Source organism: Mugil cephalus, chromosome 1 (genome assembly GCF_022458985.1).
Source record: "Mugil cephalus isolate CIBA_MC_2020 chromosome 1, CIBA_Mcephalus_1.1, whole genome shotgun sequence".
NCBI classification, from domain to species: domain Eukaryota; kingdom Metazoa; phylum Chordata; class Actinopteri; order Mugiliformes; family Mugilidae; genus Mugil; species Mugil cephalus.
Window position 1 is genome coordinate 16,642,462 of NC_061770.1, and position 19,454 is coordinate 16,661,915.

Genomic DNA, 19,454 nt, shown 5'->3' on the forward strand with positions numbered 1-19,454 from the left:
TTACTATAGAAATAGCATATAATATAAGAATATTTATTCAATTAAGTGCGAAACAGCAAAATATTAACAGTAGAGTATGACAAAAAAAACTGTGACACCAAACGAACGAGTACCTGAAACAACCTTGAAATAAATAAATTAAATACAGTACCGCTGACAAACCAAGAGGACAGCGAAACAAAAACTGTGCTGAGAGGAATAGAAAAAGGACAAGACATTATCAAAATAAATATTAAATACTGGTATAAATAAATGCATTGCTTTCCTAAGAATGAGGAGGACATTGGCTGTAGGCCTCAGTGCACAATATCAATTTGATGACTACAGGATCAATTTTGTAAACGTGCAGTTTTTTGTGAAATATCTAATATCGGATTTGGTAAATTAATCTTTAGTTGCACAGAGCGGTTTAGTTAAACAACTGAGGGGCCATCATGTTCTGAAACAATAATAATCCAATGATCAACATATAATCGTGACAAAAAACAAAACAATAAATAAAATAATAAATGTCATGGGTGCGTGTTCGTATCAGGTAGATCGAGTTGAGGTCATGAGTCTTTCTGTTTCTCTCTGAGCATTCAGTGCTCTCCCAGAGTACTAGAAAACATAAATGCAAACCCTTCCCTCTATACAGTCATCACCATGGTCGTCGTCTTTTTTTTTTCTTTTTTTTTTTTTACGTAGTTCATATAGGAGCAGCATTTCTCCTCTGGCCAGTTTCAGAACAGTCACACACACACACACTGGTCCTATCACTTCACATGGTACCCAGTTGAGAGCTGACGAGATGGGAGGGGGTGAACGAGTCAAAGGCTACATCCAGGGGCAGCTCGTAACGGGAAGCCTGAAAGAGCGGGTGGCCCTGAGCACCCCCTGCTAGGCTGCCACTCGAGGGGTAATGGTGGGATGAGAGGTAGTGGGCATGGTGACCAGGGTGGGGTGTGTAGTTCCTCTCGGACTCATGGGGAGACGGCTCCTGCTTTAGGGCAAAGTTGCCACTGATGCTGAGGGGGGGAGTGAGAGGCCCGTCGTACGGTGGTGTGCCACTGCTGCACTCGTTAGGGGAGGGGTTGTCATATACTGGCCCCTTGAAGCCCTTCATCTGGAGGAGGTGGGATGCCTCCAGGGAGCCGTAGGGTGGACTGGGAAGGCCTGGGGACGGGTAGCTGAGGGGATGACCCGCCAACCCACCACCCATTCCCGGACCTCCACACTTATCCTCCAGTTTGTTAAGAATCATTGGACTGGGTCCCAGCTGCAGGCAGCCGGCCACAAGGTTACTGGTGGGCTGAGACAGACCTTTACACAGCATATCCATAAACCCATGGCTCTCTGGGGACTGGCCACTCTCAAGAACCTCCGACAGAGCCCAGATGTAATTGCGGGCTAGCCGTAGAGTCTCAATCTTTGACAGCTTCTGTGTCTTGGAGTAGCACGGCATCACTCTGCGCAGGTTTTCCAGAGCATCGTTCAGCCCGTGCATACGTGACCGTTCTCTGGCGTTGGCCTTGACCCGCCGAGCACGAAACCGCTCCTGTCTCGCTTTGGTCATCTTCTTCTTCTTGGGACCTCTCCTTTTGGGAGCACCGTCTCCATTTTGGCCAACTTCCTCCTCCTCCTCTTCTTCTTCTTCCATATCCTCACTGCCCATTTCTGTGCAGGAGTGAATCAGAGCATGGCGCCCCCTCATCTCCGGGCTTTCATCTCCATCCTGTGAGCTTCCATCCTCCTCTAGCCAGCTGAGGGAGCTCACCAGGTCGTTCATATCCCCAGCCTTCCCAAATGGTTTGGTCATCATTTTTTATATATATATCTGAAGAAGAACAGCACAAACAATGGTCAGTAACTCAGGACTTCATCAAGGGTTCAATACATGTAGATTTATGTGCAGCAGAACAAAAACTAGTGGCAGTTTATCAAGAACATTTGTGCCATGAAATGCAGAATGGGTGCTCTGATTTCAGCACTGCAGCGTGGTCAGCTCACTCACAGAGTCAGTTCTTCTGTCTAACAATTTTTTGGAAGGAACCCGATAATTGCTAAAAATGTCTTATACTGTGATGGCCGGGTGGCACGGCTGGTTTTAGGGCAAGGCGGGTGAACTGCCCCGGCTGTTATGCTGCAGTCTTTTCAGAGACGCTGTCAATCTGGGACACGACGGGATTTACTCAGTATATAAAGCTCAAAGATTAAATAGGCAACATACAAATCAACAAACAGTTGCCGCCCACAAACCACATATAATGTCAGAGACCAAATTTTATCATCTAGAATAAATGTAAAATATATGAGGCGTAATTCTAATGGATTAAATCAACATTTCATGTTTCATCGTGTTGTCATTTATAACTAAAACCTGGCACAGACGATTTGCTATTGTTTTGCAAAGAAACCGCCCCAGTTAATTATTGTGCACTAATGCGTAAAAGTGGGACGGATTACTGTTATTTATGAATTCAGAACTTTGGGCACGCAATTATGTCGGGACTATACTGAACATAATTAGAAGAGCTCTGCAAATAGAATGTGTGTATTTATGTTTATCGAACAATTTATTAAAGCTTCTCGATGTTATAAATCGGATGTAGTATTTCCACTTAAGTAAGAATGTGTCCAAATATGATTCATAATGTAAATAACATTTAACTGAACTGGGACATAAAAATGGATAAAATTGTAAACTTACTTGTTTGGGTTCAACGCTGGCTCTGTGCTGAGTAAGTGAAACTTGGCGAATTTCAAAAAGTCTGGCCACTGAGTGATACGTCCCGGATCACCGCGTCTTTCTTTGCGCGTCTACCACTGTCCCCAATAAGCTCGCGCTCCTTCAGACAGCCATAAGTGCGCCTGAAACTTTCATCTCCGAATGGCACGACCGGGCTGGATGTGTCGCCTTTAGCCGGGCAGGCCCCGCCCTCTGGCGCCACACCCACCCACCATCAACCCATCCAAATGCGCGTGGCGGGCTCGTGACTTCAAGTTTCGCCATGCAAATATGTGAAGAACAGAGAGGGAGACGGCGAGAGAGCCTCTGAATAGGTGGACGGTCTTGCGGATCAGAAAATGCATAATGAAAGACACATATGGCCAATATTAATTAAAAGAAAGTTGACATCTATCGGTGTGGGTATGTGGAGCATATGTTACAGCTTACAGTTCAGACGCACATACAGTTTATCTGCTAGGGGACAATCCAGTTTTCATTATTTCTCACACTGCGCTTGACTGCAAGTCCTACGCTTAACAACCAAAAAAATATATAAACACGAATAATCTACATCATTGTTTCACCCTCAGGTCAAACCAATTTAATAATTTCTACATCACAGTATGATTTTGGCCTGACGGGATTTACAGTTTTAACCTTTGGCCACAAATCTAAACGTGAGAGAAGAAAGCGGAGGTTGGTCTGTTTTAGACTTTATATCACAGAATTTAACTGGTCACGGACTCGCGTGCAAAGCTGGGTTCATGTTGCTTTATTTTAATTTTAGCATGAAACGTATTGTATGAGCGCTGCACCTTCACACACTGAAATAAATCCCAGTCATTTGTTTCGCTATCGTGTGTGTGTTAACTATATTAATCGATTGTCTATCCCTTCATTAGTCGGTTGGATTAGGAATTTTCCACTTAATTAAACACAGCGTAGGCCCGGTCGTAGCTGAGTTAAGAGACGCTCTTCCCTGTGTGCGTATTTAAGTGATTCTGACAGCTTGGTGCGCAGAGAGCAGGTGTGTGCGTTGTTCAACCAGTCGTTCAATTGTCTTCTTCCATTTTTAGCGTCATATTCTTCCCCCGAGGAAGATGTGATGATTGAATCGATTGGCCCAATGATGGAGACACAGGTACTTTAAGTTACACTTTAGCTCATCATGACAATTAGGTTGAAATATAAACGTTATACACGACAATAATATAAATATATATGAGCTATAAATAAACATTGAGATTATTGTCAAGACATCGGTGGGTTTTTACTTAAAATATTTTTCTCATTCTCATTTATTGTATGACAAAGGCTCCTCAGCCTTCACCTCACATATAATTTAAGTTTTAGAGTCAATATAACATTTAAAACAACTTTGTAGTTTTTAACTGCGCTATAATTGTGCGTCAATATTGACCACTTTGCACAGTTGTGACTACAAATGCCGCGGAATAATAAACGCCCGCCAGTCCTCGTGCGTGGCGACCCTCAGCCCAGTGGGGGTCTATTGTCATCGCTGGCCACTCACAGCCGGGGTCTCGCGACTCGCACGTGCCCCCGCATTGATCCCATTGTGCGCGCGATTGCGCACGGCTGTGCTCGCGAGAGGGAACTTTGGCAACTTGTGCATATACCGCGCGGGCCCCTCTCCTTTCTGATGCATCTCCACGTCTGGGAAACAAGATCTGGTCACGTGGCTAATCGGCAACACCGCGTAAAAACAGGCACTTATCTAACGATTTATTGGACACGGCCTAACAGATGGCCCGAATATAGGAAGCGTTGGGGGGAGGGGGGGCATCTGTTGCTTGGATGCTCACGCGTCACTCGCTTCACCCCAGGATAATGTCTCGTGCTGAAACACTTTATCCATCTAACCAACGGGCCTCGTCGCTCCTGGACAGCACTCTGGGCCGCAAGAGCATGTGTGCATTGAGAAACAAGAGCCCGAACGCTCTGTGAGTCTCTTCCCCCTGTGACATGATGTGCCCAGAGGTCCCCAGGTACACGCACTTCTGCCCCCCAAACGCGTTCCCTCCCCTCCCATCCCATGAGTGAGAGCATGGCCTCACCACACCTGCAGCCTGCATGGGGAATTGGAGCCTCGCAGTCTCCCACAATCCCCATTGGTTTCCCAAATGAGTCAATGACTAACGGAAAGGGAATTGCCCTGCTCCCATTTATGCCATAACACAGATAGCCAACCTTCTGGAAGAGGTCATGCCGAACACATCTGATCTGAGACGAACTTTTTGATGAGTTTGCATGATTTTAACCTGGAGATTCCACAAACAACCGGCCTCTTACAGACTAATCTTGTCCCCGAGATGTGTGAAGCATTCTATAGGAGATAGATTTTATTTTATTTTTTACAGCATTTGTGTTGAAGAATGGCTGCGAATTAATGCACAGATATCTAAGGCATGAGCTGCCCCCAAAGAAGTTCCGTTTAAAGACATCACCAAAAAAGTACCAGTCTTACATAAGCTATTTAAGTGCTGTTATTGCTTTTAATGGGGTAACCCCCTTTCCTTACAAAAAAGAAAAAAAAAAAAAAAAACACTGCCACAAGTGAGTTGTCTCGCACTCTTGTCCCCTGGGACTCCGAGTGGAATGGGAGGGATTCGTGCAGTGTGCTGACAGATGGGTCCTTGTTCCTGTCTTTTTCTTCATCTCTATCTCCCTCTCCCTCTTTTGCTCAAAACACAGACACACTCACATGCGCGCACACTAAGACTGCACGAATACAATAGGAATTAAAGCTCTACACACATGCTCCCTGGTCCGTTCCTGAAAGCTGAGCCCCTTGTAGTGATCATAAAAGATGGAGGGAGCTTGGATTTGTGAGAGAGGGGTGGGCGTGATGAGGAGTGGGGGTGATGTGGCACGGGGTGGCCAGGCTAAGGAGATGAAACTGTATTGTTGCCAGACTAAGAAAAAAAAAAGATAGATAAAAGTTTGGCAAGTTACATGCTGTTCACGGTGTTTTAAAGGCAAAACTTTGGGAGATTTCAAAAAAGTTTCAGCAAATATTTCCAACCTAAATATATCCAGTACTTATGCACCAGAAATGGATATGTTAATTTATTTTGCTGCTTCACTGTGACTGTTGTATGCGTTTGCATGTGTGTGTGTTAAGAAATCCCCAGGCTCACTTCTCTCCATTTGGTGTCCGTTGAGGCAGAAAATGGTCACACAACACTGGGTTACAGTAGAGTTACTTTCCACGTCAGTTAAATGTCCTCATGAAACTTTTTGCCAAATCAAGCTCAAACTCTCATACACGGGTAAAATGTCTTTGTATATGTTTTTCCTCCTGCAGCCCACTTTGCATGGTAACCCTGCACATTAACACAAAACACACGTGTGTGGACTTTATCCCCTTGTGTCAGAATATGCGAATATGCATGTTTGACAACATATGTCGATATATTTTTAGAAAGTGGTTGGTCATATCCATAAATCCACCACGTCAACAACTAAGAGCCTCCTGGATCACAAAGTGAATTTTGATAAGATCCAACAGCAATTCATCTCGGGCAGCGTGAGCAGATTGTTCGCAGCTTATTCCTCTTCCTTTGGGCTAATGGATTTGGAAAACATTCCAAACATCGAGGAGAGATGTGGCTACAGAATGGGAATCAGGCCTGAGGGCAATTCTCACTAAGTGGGGAGAGAGCCATTAAACAAAGGTGCCTGTGGTTTCATATTCAGGATACTTTACAACCTCCGTCCCAGGACATCAACAGTGTTTTTGGGCGTGCTGTTAGAGGGGGCAGAGGAGGGGGAGGAGGATCCATCTGCCACGCCAGCGCTCCTCGGGGAGACGGGCATATCCCAGGGGTGTTTTGGAGAGAGAGGGTCTGAAAGGATTACACCCAACCACTAATCAACGACGGTAATCTGTGGGCCCCGATACAAAATCCCCTCCGATCCAAACAACAATTTGGGATAGAAGATAAAATCTCAGTATGCGGGGACAGGGACTTCTAACTGATACTGAACAACCTGATAAATAGAAGGATAAATACAGGTGATTTTTTAATTGGGAAATAGAACTGTTAAGGTGTGATTGGCAGAGAGCCATAGTGTCTCTGTGATCAGGTGCAAGTGTCCCACAAGTGGCCCAGCCTGAATCCCAGTGTGACCATTATGCAAATCCAGCAACTAGACAAGCCTCCAACATAAATTTGTCCAACGGATAAAAGCACATTTCTAATCAAATCGAAATAGAAAAAGGGGTTTTCCTATAATGCGTTTGGTGATTATAACCCAATACTTGGGTCAGTTTCTACATTTTGATGAGGGTATGGCATCTGATTTAGAAATCAAATAAATAAATTTAGTTTTTTTTTTTAAGAAACATTTGTCTGTACACTGTGAAAAACGCACTTCTAACGGCAGATTACGTGGCATCATAAAGGTGAGCCCTGCAGAGTAGTGGTCCCCGAGCCTCATCCAAATACTTTGTCTCAGCAGGAACCTACACAAGGTGCAGCTGCTGAGCCGTTTCCTGGCAGGTCTCTCTATCCGGTGAAAGAATAGCAGGGAATCAAGTTGCCACTAGTTTCATGGTCCCCCGTCAGTGTGGTTTTGATGTCTTGGTCCTGGGTGGGGTTTGGATCTGGTAGTGGAGGATTTAAAGCTCCACAGGACGACAGAACAAGCAGCCTAATGATGGTGCCAGTCCTCCAGGGCATGGGGAACGGGAGCATCCTGGCCTGCACCTCCTGCAGAATACCCACCGGCTAGGCAGCCTCTAAGCTCTCTATCCCCATAGCCTCATTGTTTAGTAGGCCCGGCACTGTCAATATTAAGCCTGGCTAATGTGATCTAGAGGCAGCTGGAGCAGCCCCGATTATTACCATGACACAGACGACTAAGGGGTGTAATATCATTAAAAATAAATCAGGTGGTTTGGAGATTTGCTGAAGCAGGGGGGACTTTGAATGGCATTAGGTGGGAGAACTGCCATAATTTCATTAGTTGGTTGGGGCACCACCGAAGATCTGTTGAAACATTTCCTTTAAGTTGGGGGTAATTTAATTTTCTTTCACAACACTCCACACAAAGTGGAAAAAAGGGGGAGCTGGTGACGGTAATTTTTCCCAATTAAGTGTCTAATAATTTTAATTTCAGACATGTATGCAGACACCTGGATGGGATAACATTTCAATTTGCTAATTACAGCACATACTGTAGGTAATCTGTTTCAAAGCAGATGCAGCCTATGGGATATTCCCATAGTTATTATTAGCCTCTTGCCGTGGATTATATTGGAAATGATGAGGAAAACGTGAGGCCCTGGTAATCTTCTTAAACTGTTTGACACTGAACTGTCTGCTAGGCAGACTCATCAGCAATCAGCTGGCTAGTGAGGACAGGCTGAAAGCTGAATCTATTTCTATCTATTTTGTATTTATTTTAAATATATATAAATATACGTATATATTTATATATATAAAATAAATACATTCTGAATTACTTTTTTAAAAAAATAGTTTTTCTTATTTTCATAATGGACTTGATAGGTTAAGGATTTTTTCTCTCCTCATTTTGCATATTCGATCCGCTATTGCGACCACCAGAAGTGCCGTTGGTCTCGCAGCAAGGGTCTTACGTTTCCATTGTTTTCAAGCACAAGACACATAAACGGTGATTTCAAGGCCCATTGAGCGCGCGATGGATTGTGCCCAAAATCTTCTGACGAGTGGAGACCAATGATTATTGGATGAGCGCGTAGCGTGACGCCAGGAGTTGTAAATCTGTTTTCCGATCCGCACAGTGACGTTGGATTCAATCATTCAATAGACAGACAGACAGACAGACAGACAGACAGACGGATAGATAGATAGATAGATAGATAGATAGATAGATAGATAGATAGATAGATAGATAGATAGATAGATAGATAGATAGATAGATGTGGAGTTCATCTCAAAAGTGTGTGTTTTTTTTCTAAACTCACTTTGTTGCTGGTGACACACTTGCTATTCAGTTAACTGTTTTTTTTGTTTTTCTTTTTTGCATTCACATGAAGACAACGCTTCATGGCGTCTGTGTCATGTTGTGCAATAGTGACATCTAGTGTTACCATTCAGTACTGCTCTCCTCTCTGCATTGCATTCTAATGGGGCTTTAGATTAGGTTATATGTACAGTGTATCCTATGCGGCTAATGCAATATCAGAATGCAAAAATACACTAGTGCGGTGCCAACAGTGCAACCTGAATGAGTATCTTAGTCTGAAAATATTGTACTTATCCTGAAAATATGATACAATTTAATGCACATGTTGCTTAAAACTATAATGTTAAACTGTAGAATAAACCTAGGATAAATAAATCTCCATGTCCATGATAAGAATCCTCAAATTGCTGCCACTTTTAGATTCATTGTTCTTTGTTCGGTCAAAACAAATTCAATGCAACCAATACAGACGGACACAAATGCTGCACAAAATATCCACATATCGTTGGCCTAATAACATAAGTGCCACTCGTAAGTCATAAGTCACTCATATTTCACTATGATCTGTTCAAGTAATATACTCAGCGTGAATCACTGACATTCAGACATATTCTAGAGTCTGCTTTTGCCTCAGGTCATGGTGAATTGGTCGACACATTAATCTGTTTCTGGGCATCAGCATCAATAACTTCTCACACTATCTAAGGAGCAACAACAAAAGTACATAATATAGAATAATCTCTTTTTGGTTGCATGACGCTGTTACAAATATTATAGTTTCTCTTGAAAATCTTTAAAAAGACGTTGTGTGTTAGCTAATGTGTGTTTTGTTTTTTGTTTTTTTTTTTACACAGAAACCCTTCTCTTTGCTGCTATGGCCCCCACCCACACACACACACATTTCTGACCCAAATAAAGCATGTGCTTAGAGTCAGCCGAGCTTGGTTATTTCTATATCTGTCCCGTCTTTATTCTGCACTCCAGCTATCATCTCCGCTCCTCCTACGCTTGGCTTCACAAATTCACTCATATGCTGTTCCATACATCCACGTCTGTCTCGTCCACATGCCAGCCCCTGATCATCATCAGCAGCATCAAAAACCTTCTCTCCTCCCCCCTGCTCCTCCACAGGATACACACCACTGGCACACTTTACTTCACAGCTTGGCATTTCCTCTCAGCCATCACACTGGCTGCAAGCGCAGGGACCAGACTCCAGATTGTCCGGAACGTTGAGAATGGCTCCTAAAAGAGAACCGTCCATCAAGAAGTCTCCTTCGCCCGTGGCCCAACCCAGGCTGGGTCCTCCTTACCCGTGCCTGCCTGCAACTCCTGCGGCTCCGAAACCGACCCTGGAGCAGAAGCCTCGGATGCTGCGTCCTTCAGATTCACCGTTTGACCCAAGTACCTTGGAGGTGAGTGGGTTAACTGCAATGTATGTTTTGTGACAATGTTGATGTGGGGCATTCATTAGCTGTGACTATATTTAAAAAAGTGGACGTGTGTCCCAACTATCCAGTCTTCCTTTAATATGCCTAATATATTGCTTATGATTTTTTACTTCAGCCAGATATAAAACATATACAGTTTTTGACATTATAAACTATCAGTCAATGGCATAAACACATCACATGTGCTTTTTCGATTCTGAATCCAGTCAAAGAGAGAAAATTGTGTGCATCAGTCTCGAACGAGAGCGACTCCAAGGAGAGCAAAGAAATGGAGCACTGAGAGTACGACTGGTTGTCAGTCAGTCAGTGGCCTCCTTAGAGAGATCGAGGCTGTTTCTTTTCAAAGCATGTGCTATTTCTTTCATCAGAAAGGTAAGACCAATATATAAATAGCCTGCACCAGCGATTTTTACATTAAAAAAGGGTAACACAACTAAAACCGTTGATGATATAAAAGCTGCAGTCAGCCAAGGTTTTTTTTTTACCTCCCTTTTAAAAATTTAGAGCTTTCTCTTGACCCAGATTTTCAAAACGAACTGCTTGCAAAGACAATACACATTCTCATACTTCTGTCCCATGACTGCACAGTTGTGGCAAGTATACTGAATAATCTCGAACTCGAACAAAATACAACATCTAAGACGAGAAGAGCTTGAGCAGAGACTATGAGATATTTGAGAATTATTTAGACACTATTTTTTCCTGCACAAAATCTGTAGTTAACATAAAATATATATATATTTTCAACTGTAAAATATGTTTAAAAATGTCAATTTTAGTGCCATTCTTTCAGCCTTTTGAATGACTGGATATTAGGTCTTAGTACAGTAAAGAAAATGCACTGAAGAAATTCAGTATCTGAAATGAATGATGCCCCACATTTGAGTTTTTGTAATAATATATCTTAGCTTGCTCGGTGCCTTATAGCATTGCTTCCATCCTCATGCACTTTTGCACTGCTTTTACTGCATGTTTTTATGGAGTGAGGCTGCCCCATTTAGCCTGTGAGGATATGTGGGCCATGTTAAGACAACCACTTATGCTCACAGACATGACAGGAGACTAGACCTCCTCCTGTGTAAAGACCGCACTTTGGCTAGGCTCTAAAGAGACGTGGCATCTCTCCATGATCTCCCTGGCCTCAAGTAATCCATCATTCCTGCATGGGCAGACACCCACATCCTTAATGCAAAGCCTAAGCAAAGTCACTAAGCGCGATCATGCATTAATTTGGGGTCACAATAGCAAATGTCACACACGTACCACAAAATAATAAACCTTATTTATGACATCTTAAAAATATTTTTTCACTCAAAAACACATCCTGTGATAAAGGGTCCTGTGACATTGACTCACTTTTCTAAGCTGTTTTAAAGCTGCAGTGCAGTACCTTTGTCTCCCTCCTCTGGCACTGAGAGTAATTACACAAAAACTGACACTAGTTCAGGAAATTCCAAGACTTGTGTTCATAAATAGTTATAAAAATACAAAGACATTTAAATATTTCAAAGAGAATCTATTATTTGGGTAAATGGATGTAAGGTTATGTCCTTGTCTGCCATTAGTCCCTCCTCTTCTTTCAGTGCTCTCCAGCAAAGAAAAGCTTCACCACTGGTAATGCATGGTTGTCTCAGCTGGCGATCTCTTTCAAACATCGTCATCGAACATCGTCCTAGGATTATCCTAGGATTATCAGCCGGTGACTCCTCCACACTCAGTAACCGTAACTGCCATTACAGGTGCACCCGTTAATGGCTCTAATAAAGAAGTTGTTGCTAGGTAACGCATCACTAAAAGCGCACCAGCACAGGAATGATGCGACAGACACCAGATTTAAAACTGGCATAACTAAATGCACAGACATATATATCCCACTGATGCCACTGTGGCTTAATCAGCATTGCGTGAATTAGTTTGGCATGGGCCTGAATGTAACATAAATACATTTATATTTATTTTATCAGAATGAGATAACACAGTGGGGACTGGGCCTATGTGTAGTATTAGTAGTCATTTTCATTATTATTAAATAGCTGAGAAAAAAATTGTAGCACTGGATTTGGTTAGAATCGAGATTGTTGCTGTTGCAAGACAAACATCTTAGAAACATTTAACATTAAATGTTAAAAAAGCAGTTGTAGGATATACAATGCTGTTTGTATGCAAGCCAGTGATTACAACTACCAGTCAAAATAAGAAAACAGTCCCTTTGGGCATTTCTTTTCTGACAGCCGACCGGAGGTAGCAAATCCTTTGGCTGTTCCTGTTTACAGACTCATGCCAAAGTAGATTGTGGGTGCTTGGAGAATAATGGGAAAAAGCAACTTACTGTCTGGCTTCTTTATTGAAAGTGTTTATTTTGATCCAGAACATCTATCGTGTTAAACTGAGGTAAACACCTGTAAATACAGGTGAGGCCAAATCCACTAAGACTCAAATGTTGGGGATAAAGTTCAGGGGGAAACTATATTTTGCCAGATAAATGAGAAACAGTCCTCGTGTGCCAATTGCTGCAGACAAACTACTGCTATCCTGCACAACAAGGGTCACATACCCATAGAGGGAGCATTAAACAACCTACCTTTATAATAGTCACGTTCAGGCCCTCAGGCCCGCTCTGCTTTATACATTCCCAATACACATGCGACCTCTATCATAAAATGATTGTTTTAACTAGCTTTGGCGTATATAAATCATGCACAAGAAACAGAAACCATACCCTGAGCTTTGTTGCTATATAAGGAGTGCCGCGGCTCGGCCTGTCCCTCCTTTAGGGACGTGTGCTGCTGCGTGCCGTGCGTAATGACGTAGCGCCGCTGAGTTTTTCTCACCCTGCCCTTCCACCCGATCCGTCACATTCTTTGGTTGCCGTCGTCTCGGACACACCTCAGCCAAAAACACAGACATGGTGGGTTTCTTCGTTTCTCTCGACATAACTAGCTTCCTTTATGCTACTGTCAATAGTATCAGCGTTTGAACAAGAGGGTTCGAGTGTTAAGGAGAGCTTAAATATTTCGTAGGGATCGCCCGGTTTGTTAGCGGAAGTGCAACTTTTGATAAGCTAGCGTTAGCTTGCACGGATGACAAAGTTGACCGTACGGTACACTTAATAATGCCAAAAAGAATACCTCGGTGTACATTACACATGACTGGATTTATAATGTGAGACTGCAGTAGAATTCGGATTACATCTAGCTAACCTTAAAATTTATATATTTTGACCGATATTGAAGTTAACTCGTGCTAGCTTTCGCACAGCAAATGGCTCCATTTTCACGTTAATTTCTTTTTGAACAGTCTGACTTCTCGGAAGACCAAATCCTCGGTGAGTTTTTTATGTTGTGACATTTCCATTATATCCCTCTTGCTTTGGCATGCCTTCACTCTTCCTTGTTTCAAGGCACTTTGCCCTGTTATCTCCGCTACCACCCTGCTCTGTACTCGCCTCTCGCAGTAGTCGTGGTTTATGGCTAGGTTTTCCCTCTTTATTTCCGTAACTGTTTCATCACCTCTCCATCTGCAACTGCTTGTCCTTTCCAGATTGAATTTAACCTGGATCAGATTCATGGTAAGTCAGTGAAAAAGGGACCGCCTTGCACAAAACTGATGGCTATCTCGGAGTGTTGTTTAGGGTGTGATCTGCATGTCCGTTTTGGAGCCAAACCTACTGAATACGTGTGCACTGTTGTTTGGTTCGTCAAAATCAGTCGCGTTTTGCACATAACATTAGAATACTTACCAGCTTTGACATGTGTTGCAGTGTTTTCTTTTTTTTTTTTTTTGTATGTGGTCAGTTATCAGGCAAACCCCATATCTGTTCTCATAAAGCTTGTCCGGTTAGACTGTAGGCATCCCTGGTTTTGTCAGTGTGCCATAAGAAACTTTGCCTGTTATCTTAAGAGCGGCTCATCTTCAGTGTGCCCATTTTTGGTGCTGGATAAAAGTGGTGGATGGTTTTTGTCTAAGGGCTGGTTTGTTTAATCACCGCTGACATAATAGGCCATAGCTACTCTCACTCTCCTCCTCCTTTCCTCCACTCCTCTAATACCAAATATGGTGTTGGGAAAAGTGCCAGAAGGGAAGAGGCACATTCCTCACAACAGGGGGAAAAAAACTTCACAACAGTGCCTGGGCTTTTTTGGTGAATAGTGCGTCCCATAGCATTAGGAGCGAGCCCCCTGTCCGGATATTGTGTAATCCAACACTGTGTTTCCCTGATTGCTGGGTCAGGCCTAAGCCTTTTGTTTGTCTGTTGAGTTTAACTAGAATGACTGATGTCATTTAAAAGCAATCTTGCTCACTGAAGGCTGATGGAGCCGAGATAAGTCAAACGCAAAGACGGCAGCCAAAATGATCAATGCTTGTTAGTGCGAACGTTCAGGTCTGTTGACTATTCAGCGGCTTTGTAAAATATTGATGTGTCGAGTTGGCAAACAGTGGTGGTGTAAGATGAAGCTGCAAGAAGTTTCCAGCAGACAGACTCCCGCTGAATCCAGTTATAAGACTATAATCCAAAACGCATGTCAACCGATTAATGTTATGTTTATCTGGGGTGATACGAAATTCAGAACCTTAACTGAATTTGGTTGCTGTTTTTGTAGGTGATCGGCTGCATTTTAGTAGATTCATTGCATATGTGTTGGGGCTGAAAGTGGCTAATGATGGACAGGTTACAGCTTGACAAAAATGTTAACCTGGAAGGGTTCTCTGTTTTTTCTGGTCTTCATCACAAAACGGTTGAGCAGTAGGGACAAAGGCAAATTCTGAAATACTACAGGTGTCAAAATAAATTCTTATTATAATATAAAGTGTTAATTAAAATTAGTATTATGACTTTAGTAAAGTATTTGTAAGATATGTGTGAACCATATAATTCTATATTGTGTGATATAATTATCACGTGTTAAACGAAATGAGATTTATCTGGGGATTTCTCTTAAGCAAAAACATACATATTTAATTTAATTGATTTGTGCTTGTTGTTAGGACGGTCACAATTATTACCTAACCAGCCTTTTTAAAAATTATTTTTATTATTTTAATATTAATTGTTTTAGCTGACAGCAAACATTTTGCATAATTGTCGTTTATTTTCAGCTGTACAGAAATAACTGGATGAGACAATCAGAAATCCATTGTTTAGTGGCACCAGAGGGGAAGTGTTACAGTGGCGCCTGTTTATCTCAAAACGCTTTTTATAATATGACTACTACAATTTCATGATTGCGACATGCGGTGTCTCAATAATAAACTTGTTGCTAATGTGTCATTGCTTCATATTCTTGAGAGAATTAGAGAAGTGTTTGCATTGTCACACAGCGGAGTGTATGTTGCGGTTGTATGTGAAAGGATGACTTCACTCGAATGTGACGAACGTTACATTTTAACTTGTTGAACAAAGTTTAATTGCGCAAATAAGGTACAGTGGCTAGAATAAATTTGCTTTGGTAGGTTTGTCACTGTGGTGCCTTTTGCCCTTCCTGTTCCTTTTTAGTTGTCGGTAAAGAACCAGATCATTTGAGAGCGAACTCACTTTCCCCTTGTTACTTAACAAAATCTAAGCTTTTTTTCTAGTCTGCTTGTTTTCATTTTCTTCACTATCTGTCTGACGTTTCTGTTCTCATTTATTTCCCGTTCACTCCTCCATACGCATCTGCTTAATTCTTCAACATCGCACGTTCCAGCTTTAATTAACCGAGCGTCTGTGTGTCCTGCAGAGTTTAAGGAGGCGTTCCTGCTGTTCGACAGGACAGGAGATGGGAAGATCTGCTACAACCAGTGTGGGGATGTCATGCGGGCCCTGGGACAGAACCCCGTCAACGCTGAGGTGCTCAAAGTCCTGGGCAACCCCAAGGTTGAGGGTGAGAGGAAATCTAGAGCTCACTGTTTGTTATACAGTCTCTCTCTAATGTAAACTGTTGAACTCTATATACACTCTCGCGTGTCTCATTTATTTGTTTTTTCTCGTCCTTTTGCAGATATGAACACCAAGATGCTGGACTTTGAGCAGTTCCTGCCTATGTTCCAGGCCATCGCTAAGAATAAAGACCAGGGCTCCATGGAGGATTTTGTGGAGGGACTGCGTGTCTTTGACAAGGAGGGCAACGGCACAGTAATGGGAGCAGAACTACGTCACGTCCTCACCACGCTAGGCAAGTCCCATTTTTATCACCCTTTTATAGATGTTTGAGCTATTTTGGGTCGACATGAGTGCAATTTTTTTTCCACTTCCAGGAAAATACTGTAATCCCCACAGATGGCATGATTGTAGAGTTATTGAAAGTTGAATGCACATTGCATCAAAAGACTCCTTGTAAATTACACGCAAAAGTATTTATCATGTTTCTGTTTTCCATTTTCAGGTGAGAAAATGACAGAGGAGGAAGTGGAAACGCTCTTGGCTGGACATGAAGATGCGAACGGCTGCATCAATTATGAAGGTGAGAACAAAGCAGGTTAACCCGCAATGCTGGATATTATTAGGCCATCGAATGCATTGATAATACTCGATCTTAAAAAATGTGTACATGATCCTGAATTTGTGCAATGTTGACTCGAAATGTTGTGTAAATGTCATGGAAAGTATTCAAAGTAAATTGGTTGTCACTAAATTCTCAATTTTTCATAGATTCTTGTTTTTCGGTGGCGTCTGCTGCAACCGTTTTAACCGGAGAGTCGCTCTGTTTCACGTTGAGTCGACTGTCTATTCTATGGAGTCCCGAAAAGTCACGTTCTGAATTACCCGTTTCTTTGCTGTAACATTTGCGTTTCCTCTGACTCCTACACGCCGGCTTAGCTGCATGTAGCTGCAGTATCATGTATTATAGTTACCAACGCTGGTTGTAATCAAAGCGAGGGTCCATGCGGCCTCAGCTGTGGCTGCTCAGGCGCAAGTTACCGCCGCTTAGGCTGACTTTGATTATGACTGCAGCCTGGGGCATGGCGTAGCTGTCAATCTGATCGTTGCTGCTCTTTTAATGCATGTACCACTCTAACGTGCAGCGATATTGTGCAGATAATACATTAGATCAAACCTCCTGTGTGTGTGTTGGTAACTATCTCAGGCTCAAATAGTAACAGCTGGATAAATCTATAGCAACCAGCAGCCAAAGTCCAAACTATTTTCATAGCCAGCCACTGCTTAACCTATCACTGCCATCAGCAGGATATGCTTCATGAGCCACATTATGTAGCATCTGCTTCCAGTGCTTCCACTAACCAGCACTGTATTACGACTGCATTGGCCCCACGTGCTAACTGATCACGTGATATTGAGGAATACAAATTTTATGGCAGGGTAACTCAGAAGTGCTCTCATGGGCTCCATAATGTTCATGTCTTCCGTCTGATGTATGTTCTTACCACGTCTGTTCAATGTACCTCTTTTAAGAGCCCCTGTATAAATGTCTAAAAAAAATGCTGACGGTGTGTTAACTGTTCTTCTTCCACAGCATTTGTTCGTCACATCATGGCAGGCTGAGGGCTGGTACGAGAACCATGAGTCGGTACCTCCAGGCTTTCCTGCTTTAGAGTTCCTAAACAATCAGCCGCATAGGGACACCCTAACATTAGTCGGTTCCAGTTGCACCGTTGCACGTGCGAACGGGAACGAAGTAGATTTGACCCGTAGGTGTCGGCGGGAAAGCCTGGCGGTGTCCCTCATCTTTAGACCTGAGGCTTTAACCCGTGCGTAGCCTCCTGCTGTTCTCTCTCTGTCTCTGTCTCCCTCCTGCAGCCCTCTGCCTGGGCCCCTGGCTGCAGCAGCATGCTCCTCTGCATGTGTCTGACTCCCCCCCGAGTTTAAACTGGGGACATGGTGGACACACAGGGACGAGACTGGTCTTATACAGGGAAAGCCTGGTGGCGACAGTCGAGGCTACTAATTGGTGTGGTGTTTCCGAGGCAGCTTTTCTAATCTGATTTGCATGTCATTGGTGCTGTTAAAATAGGTCTTTTCCTATGTTGTCAGAGGTGCTGCTCTTTTATTAATTTTTATTAAAGATACTGCGCACACTAGATGTCCCTTATCCACAGTAGATATCTTTTACATATATAAACAGCAGCAAGTAACCACCTGCTTCTGGAGAGCGGACCAGTCCCCATTTCTACTAACCAGAGAGCTGCATTGAGTTGCTCTTGTGCTGTATATTTTTTTTTCTCTCCTGTACTGATGGAAACTGAATTTAGCGCTGACCACTGTGACTGGACTGTAGCTCCCTTGACCTTCTCCCCTTTTCTCTGCTTCTCAGCTAGAGGAAAGCATACAGCGAGGATGGCTTCTCTAACCAGCTCTTTTTGGATTATAGCGGGCCAGTTGCTTTATGGCTGAATAGGAGATAGAGATGATTACCTCACCTCTTTCTCTCATTACCCCCCTAAAAACCTTTCTTTGCTCTTGGTGAGCAGAATGGGAGGGATCTGCTTCCAAGTGCAGCATCTCCCAGCCTTCCCAGAAGCTGGATGAGTAGGGGGCTTTCGCTCCACATGCTGCAGTTGGAGCAGGTCTCTGCAGAAATTTAGACCACGAAACTGACATGTTGTCTCTTTCTCTCTTTTGCAGAACTGGTCAGAATGGTTATGAGCGGGTGAAGACGGAGAGCGACCCACTGATATATTTTTTTTTACCCTTTGAAGTGTGCCGTCTTTTTGCATTTAGCTTCTACAGTCCCTCCCCAACTTTTTTCCATGAGGTAGTTGTCCACATTTAATTTAAGAAGTGCCTTTACATTCCCCTTAAAATACCGCACATGGTCCTGGCTGTTGTTTCCCGGGTTTATTCACATGTATGACCAACTTGTGTTCATTTAGTCATTGTGTGTCTTGCAATAACATTTCGAGATGCAGCATTTAAAATTGATAATCACGTGCTATAACTGTTTGGCTGAATTAATATATATATATAAATGTAGTATAAATTTAATAATACTGTCAGAAATCTGCTGTCATCATTGGCTCAGACTAAAATGTTCTTGCAGCGAACCAGTACGTTCAAAGCCATACTGTTCTTAGTAGAAAGAAACGTTTCAAATGAGTCCCCATGTTTTTAATTCACCCCGGTTTTATTGCTGCATCAAAATAAATGTTTTCCTCAAACCTATGTCTGTTCCCTTGGGTGGATTTATTTGATTCAGTGAAGTATCTGTTGCCGTTTCTCAACAGGTTTTGTGAGGCGCTGATGAATTTGTGCTTTTTGTTTTCCCCCCTTTTGACACAAGAGGGCAGTGTTGCTACAGAAATACACTGCAGTAATGGAACTGGTTTAACTTCAAGATGCATTGTGTATATTGTAAGAATACCTTGTTCAGGGCTCAGTGTGTGTA

At 42.8% G+C, this 19,454-nt stretch overlaps 2 protein-coding genes across 3 annotated transcripts; one reads left to right on the top strand and one right to left on the bottom strand.

Moving 5' to 3' along the window:
- On the bottom strand, nucleotides 1-2,886 carry neurod4 (neuronal differentiation 4). The gene is made up of 2 exons (XM_047578346.1): nucleotides 2,690-2,886; nucleotides 1-1,816 (listed from the first exon to the last, which is right to left on the bottom strand). The coding sequence occupies exon 2, from the start codon at nucleotides 1,799-1,801 to the stop codon at nucleotides 761-763; it is 1,041 nt and encodes a 346-aa protein (XP_047434302.1). The 5' UTR covers nucleotides 1,802-1,816; nucleotides 2,690-2,886; the 3' UTR covers nucleotides 1-760.
- Nucleotides 2,887-9,906: 7,020 nt separating this feature from the next.
- Nucleotides 9,907-19,231, top strand: zgc:153867 (uncharacterized protein LOC337226 homolog). 2 transcript variants are annotated; one of them, XM_047578366.1, is made up of 7 exons: nucleotides 9,907-10,098; nucleotides 13,675-13,702; nucleotides 15,852-15,995; nucleotides 16,113-16,286; nucleotides 16,497-16,574; nucleotides 17,586-17,620; nucleotides 18,695-19,231. In XM_047578366.1, exons 1-6 carry the CDS (start codon nucleotides 9,922-9,924, stop codon nucleotides 17,612-17,614), a joined length of 630 nt encoding a protein of 209 aa, XP_047434322.1. In that variant the 5' UTR covers nucleotides 9,907-9,921; the 3' UTR covers nucleotides 17,615-17,620; nucleotides 18,695-19,231. The 2 variants fall into 2 exon arrangements, with proteins under 2 accessions (XP_047434322.1, XP_047434313.1); XM_047578357.1 differs by lacking the exon at nucleotides 17,586-17,620.
- The last annotated feature ends 223 nt before the right edge of the window (nucleotides 19,232-19,454 follow it).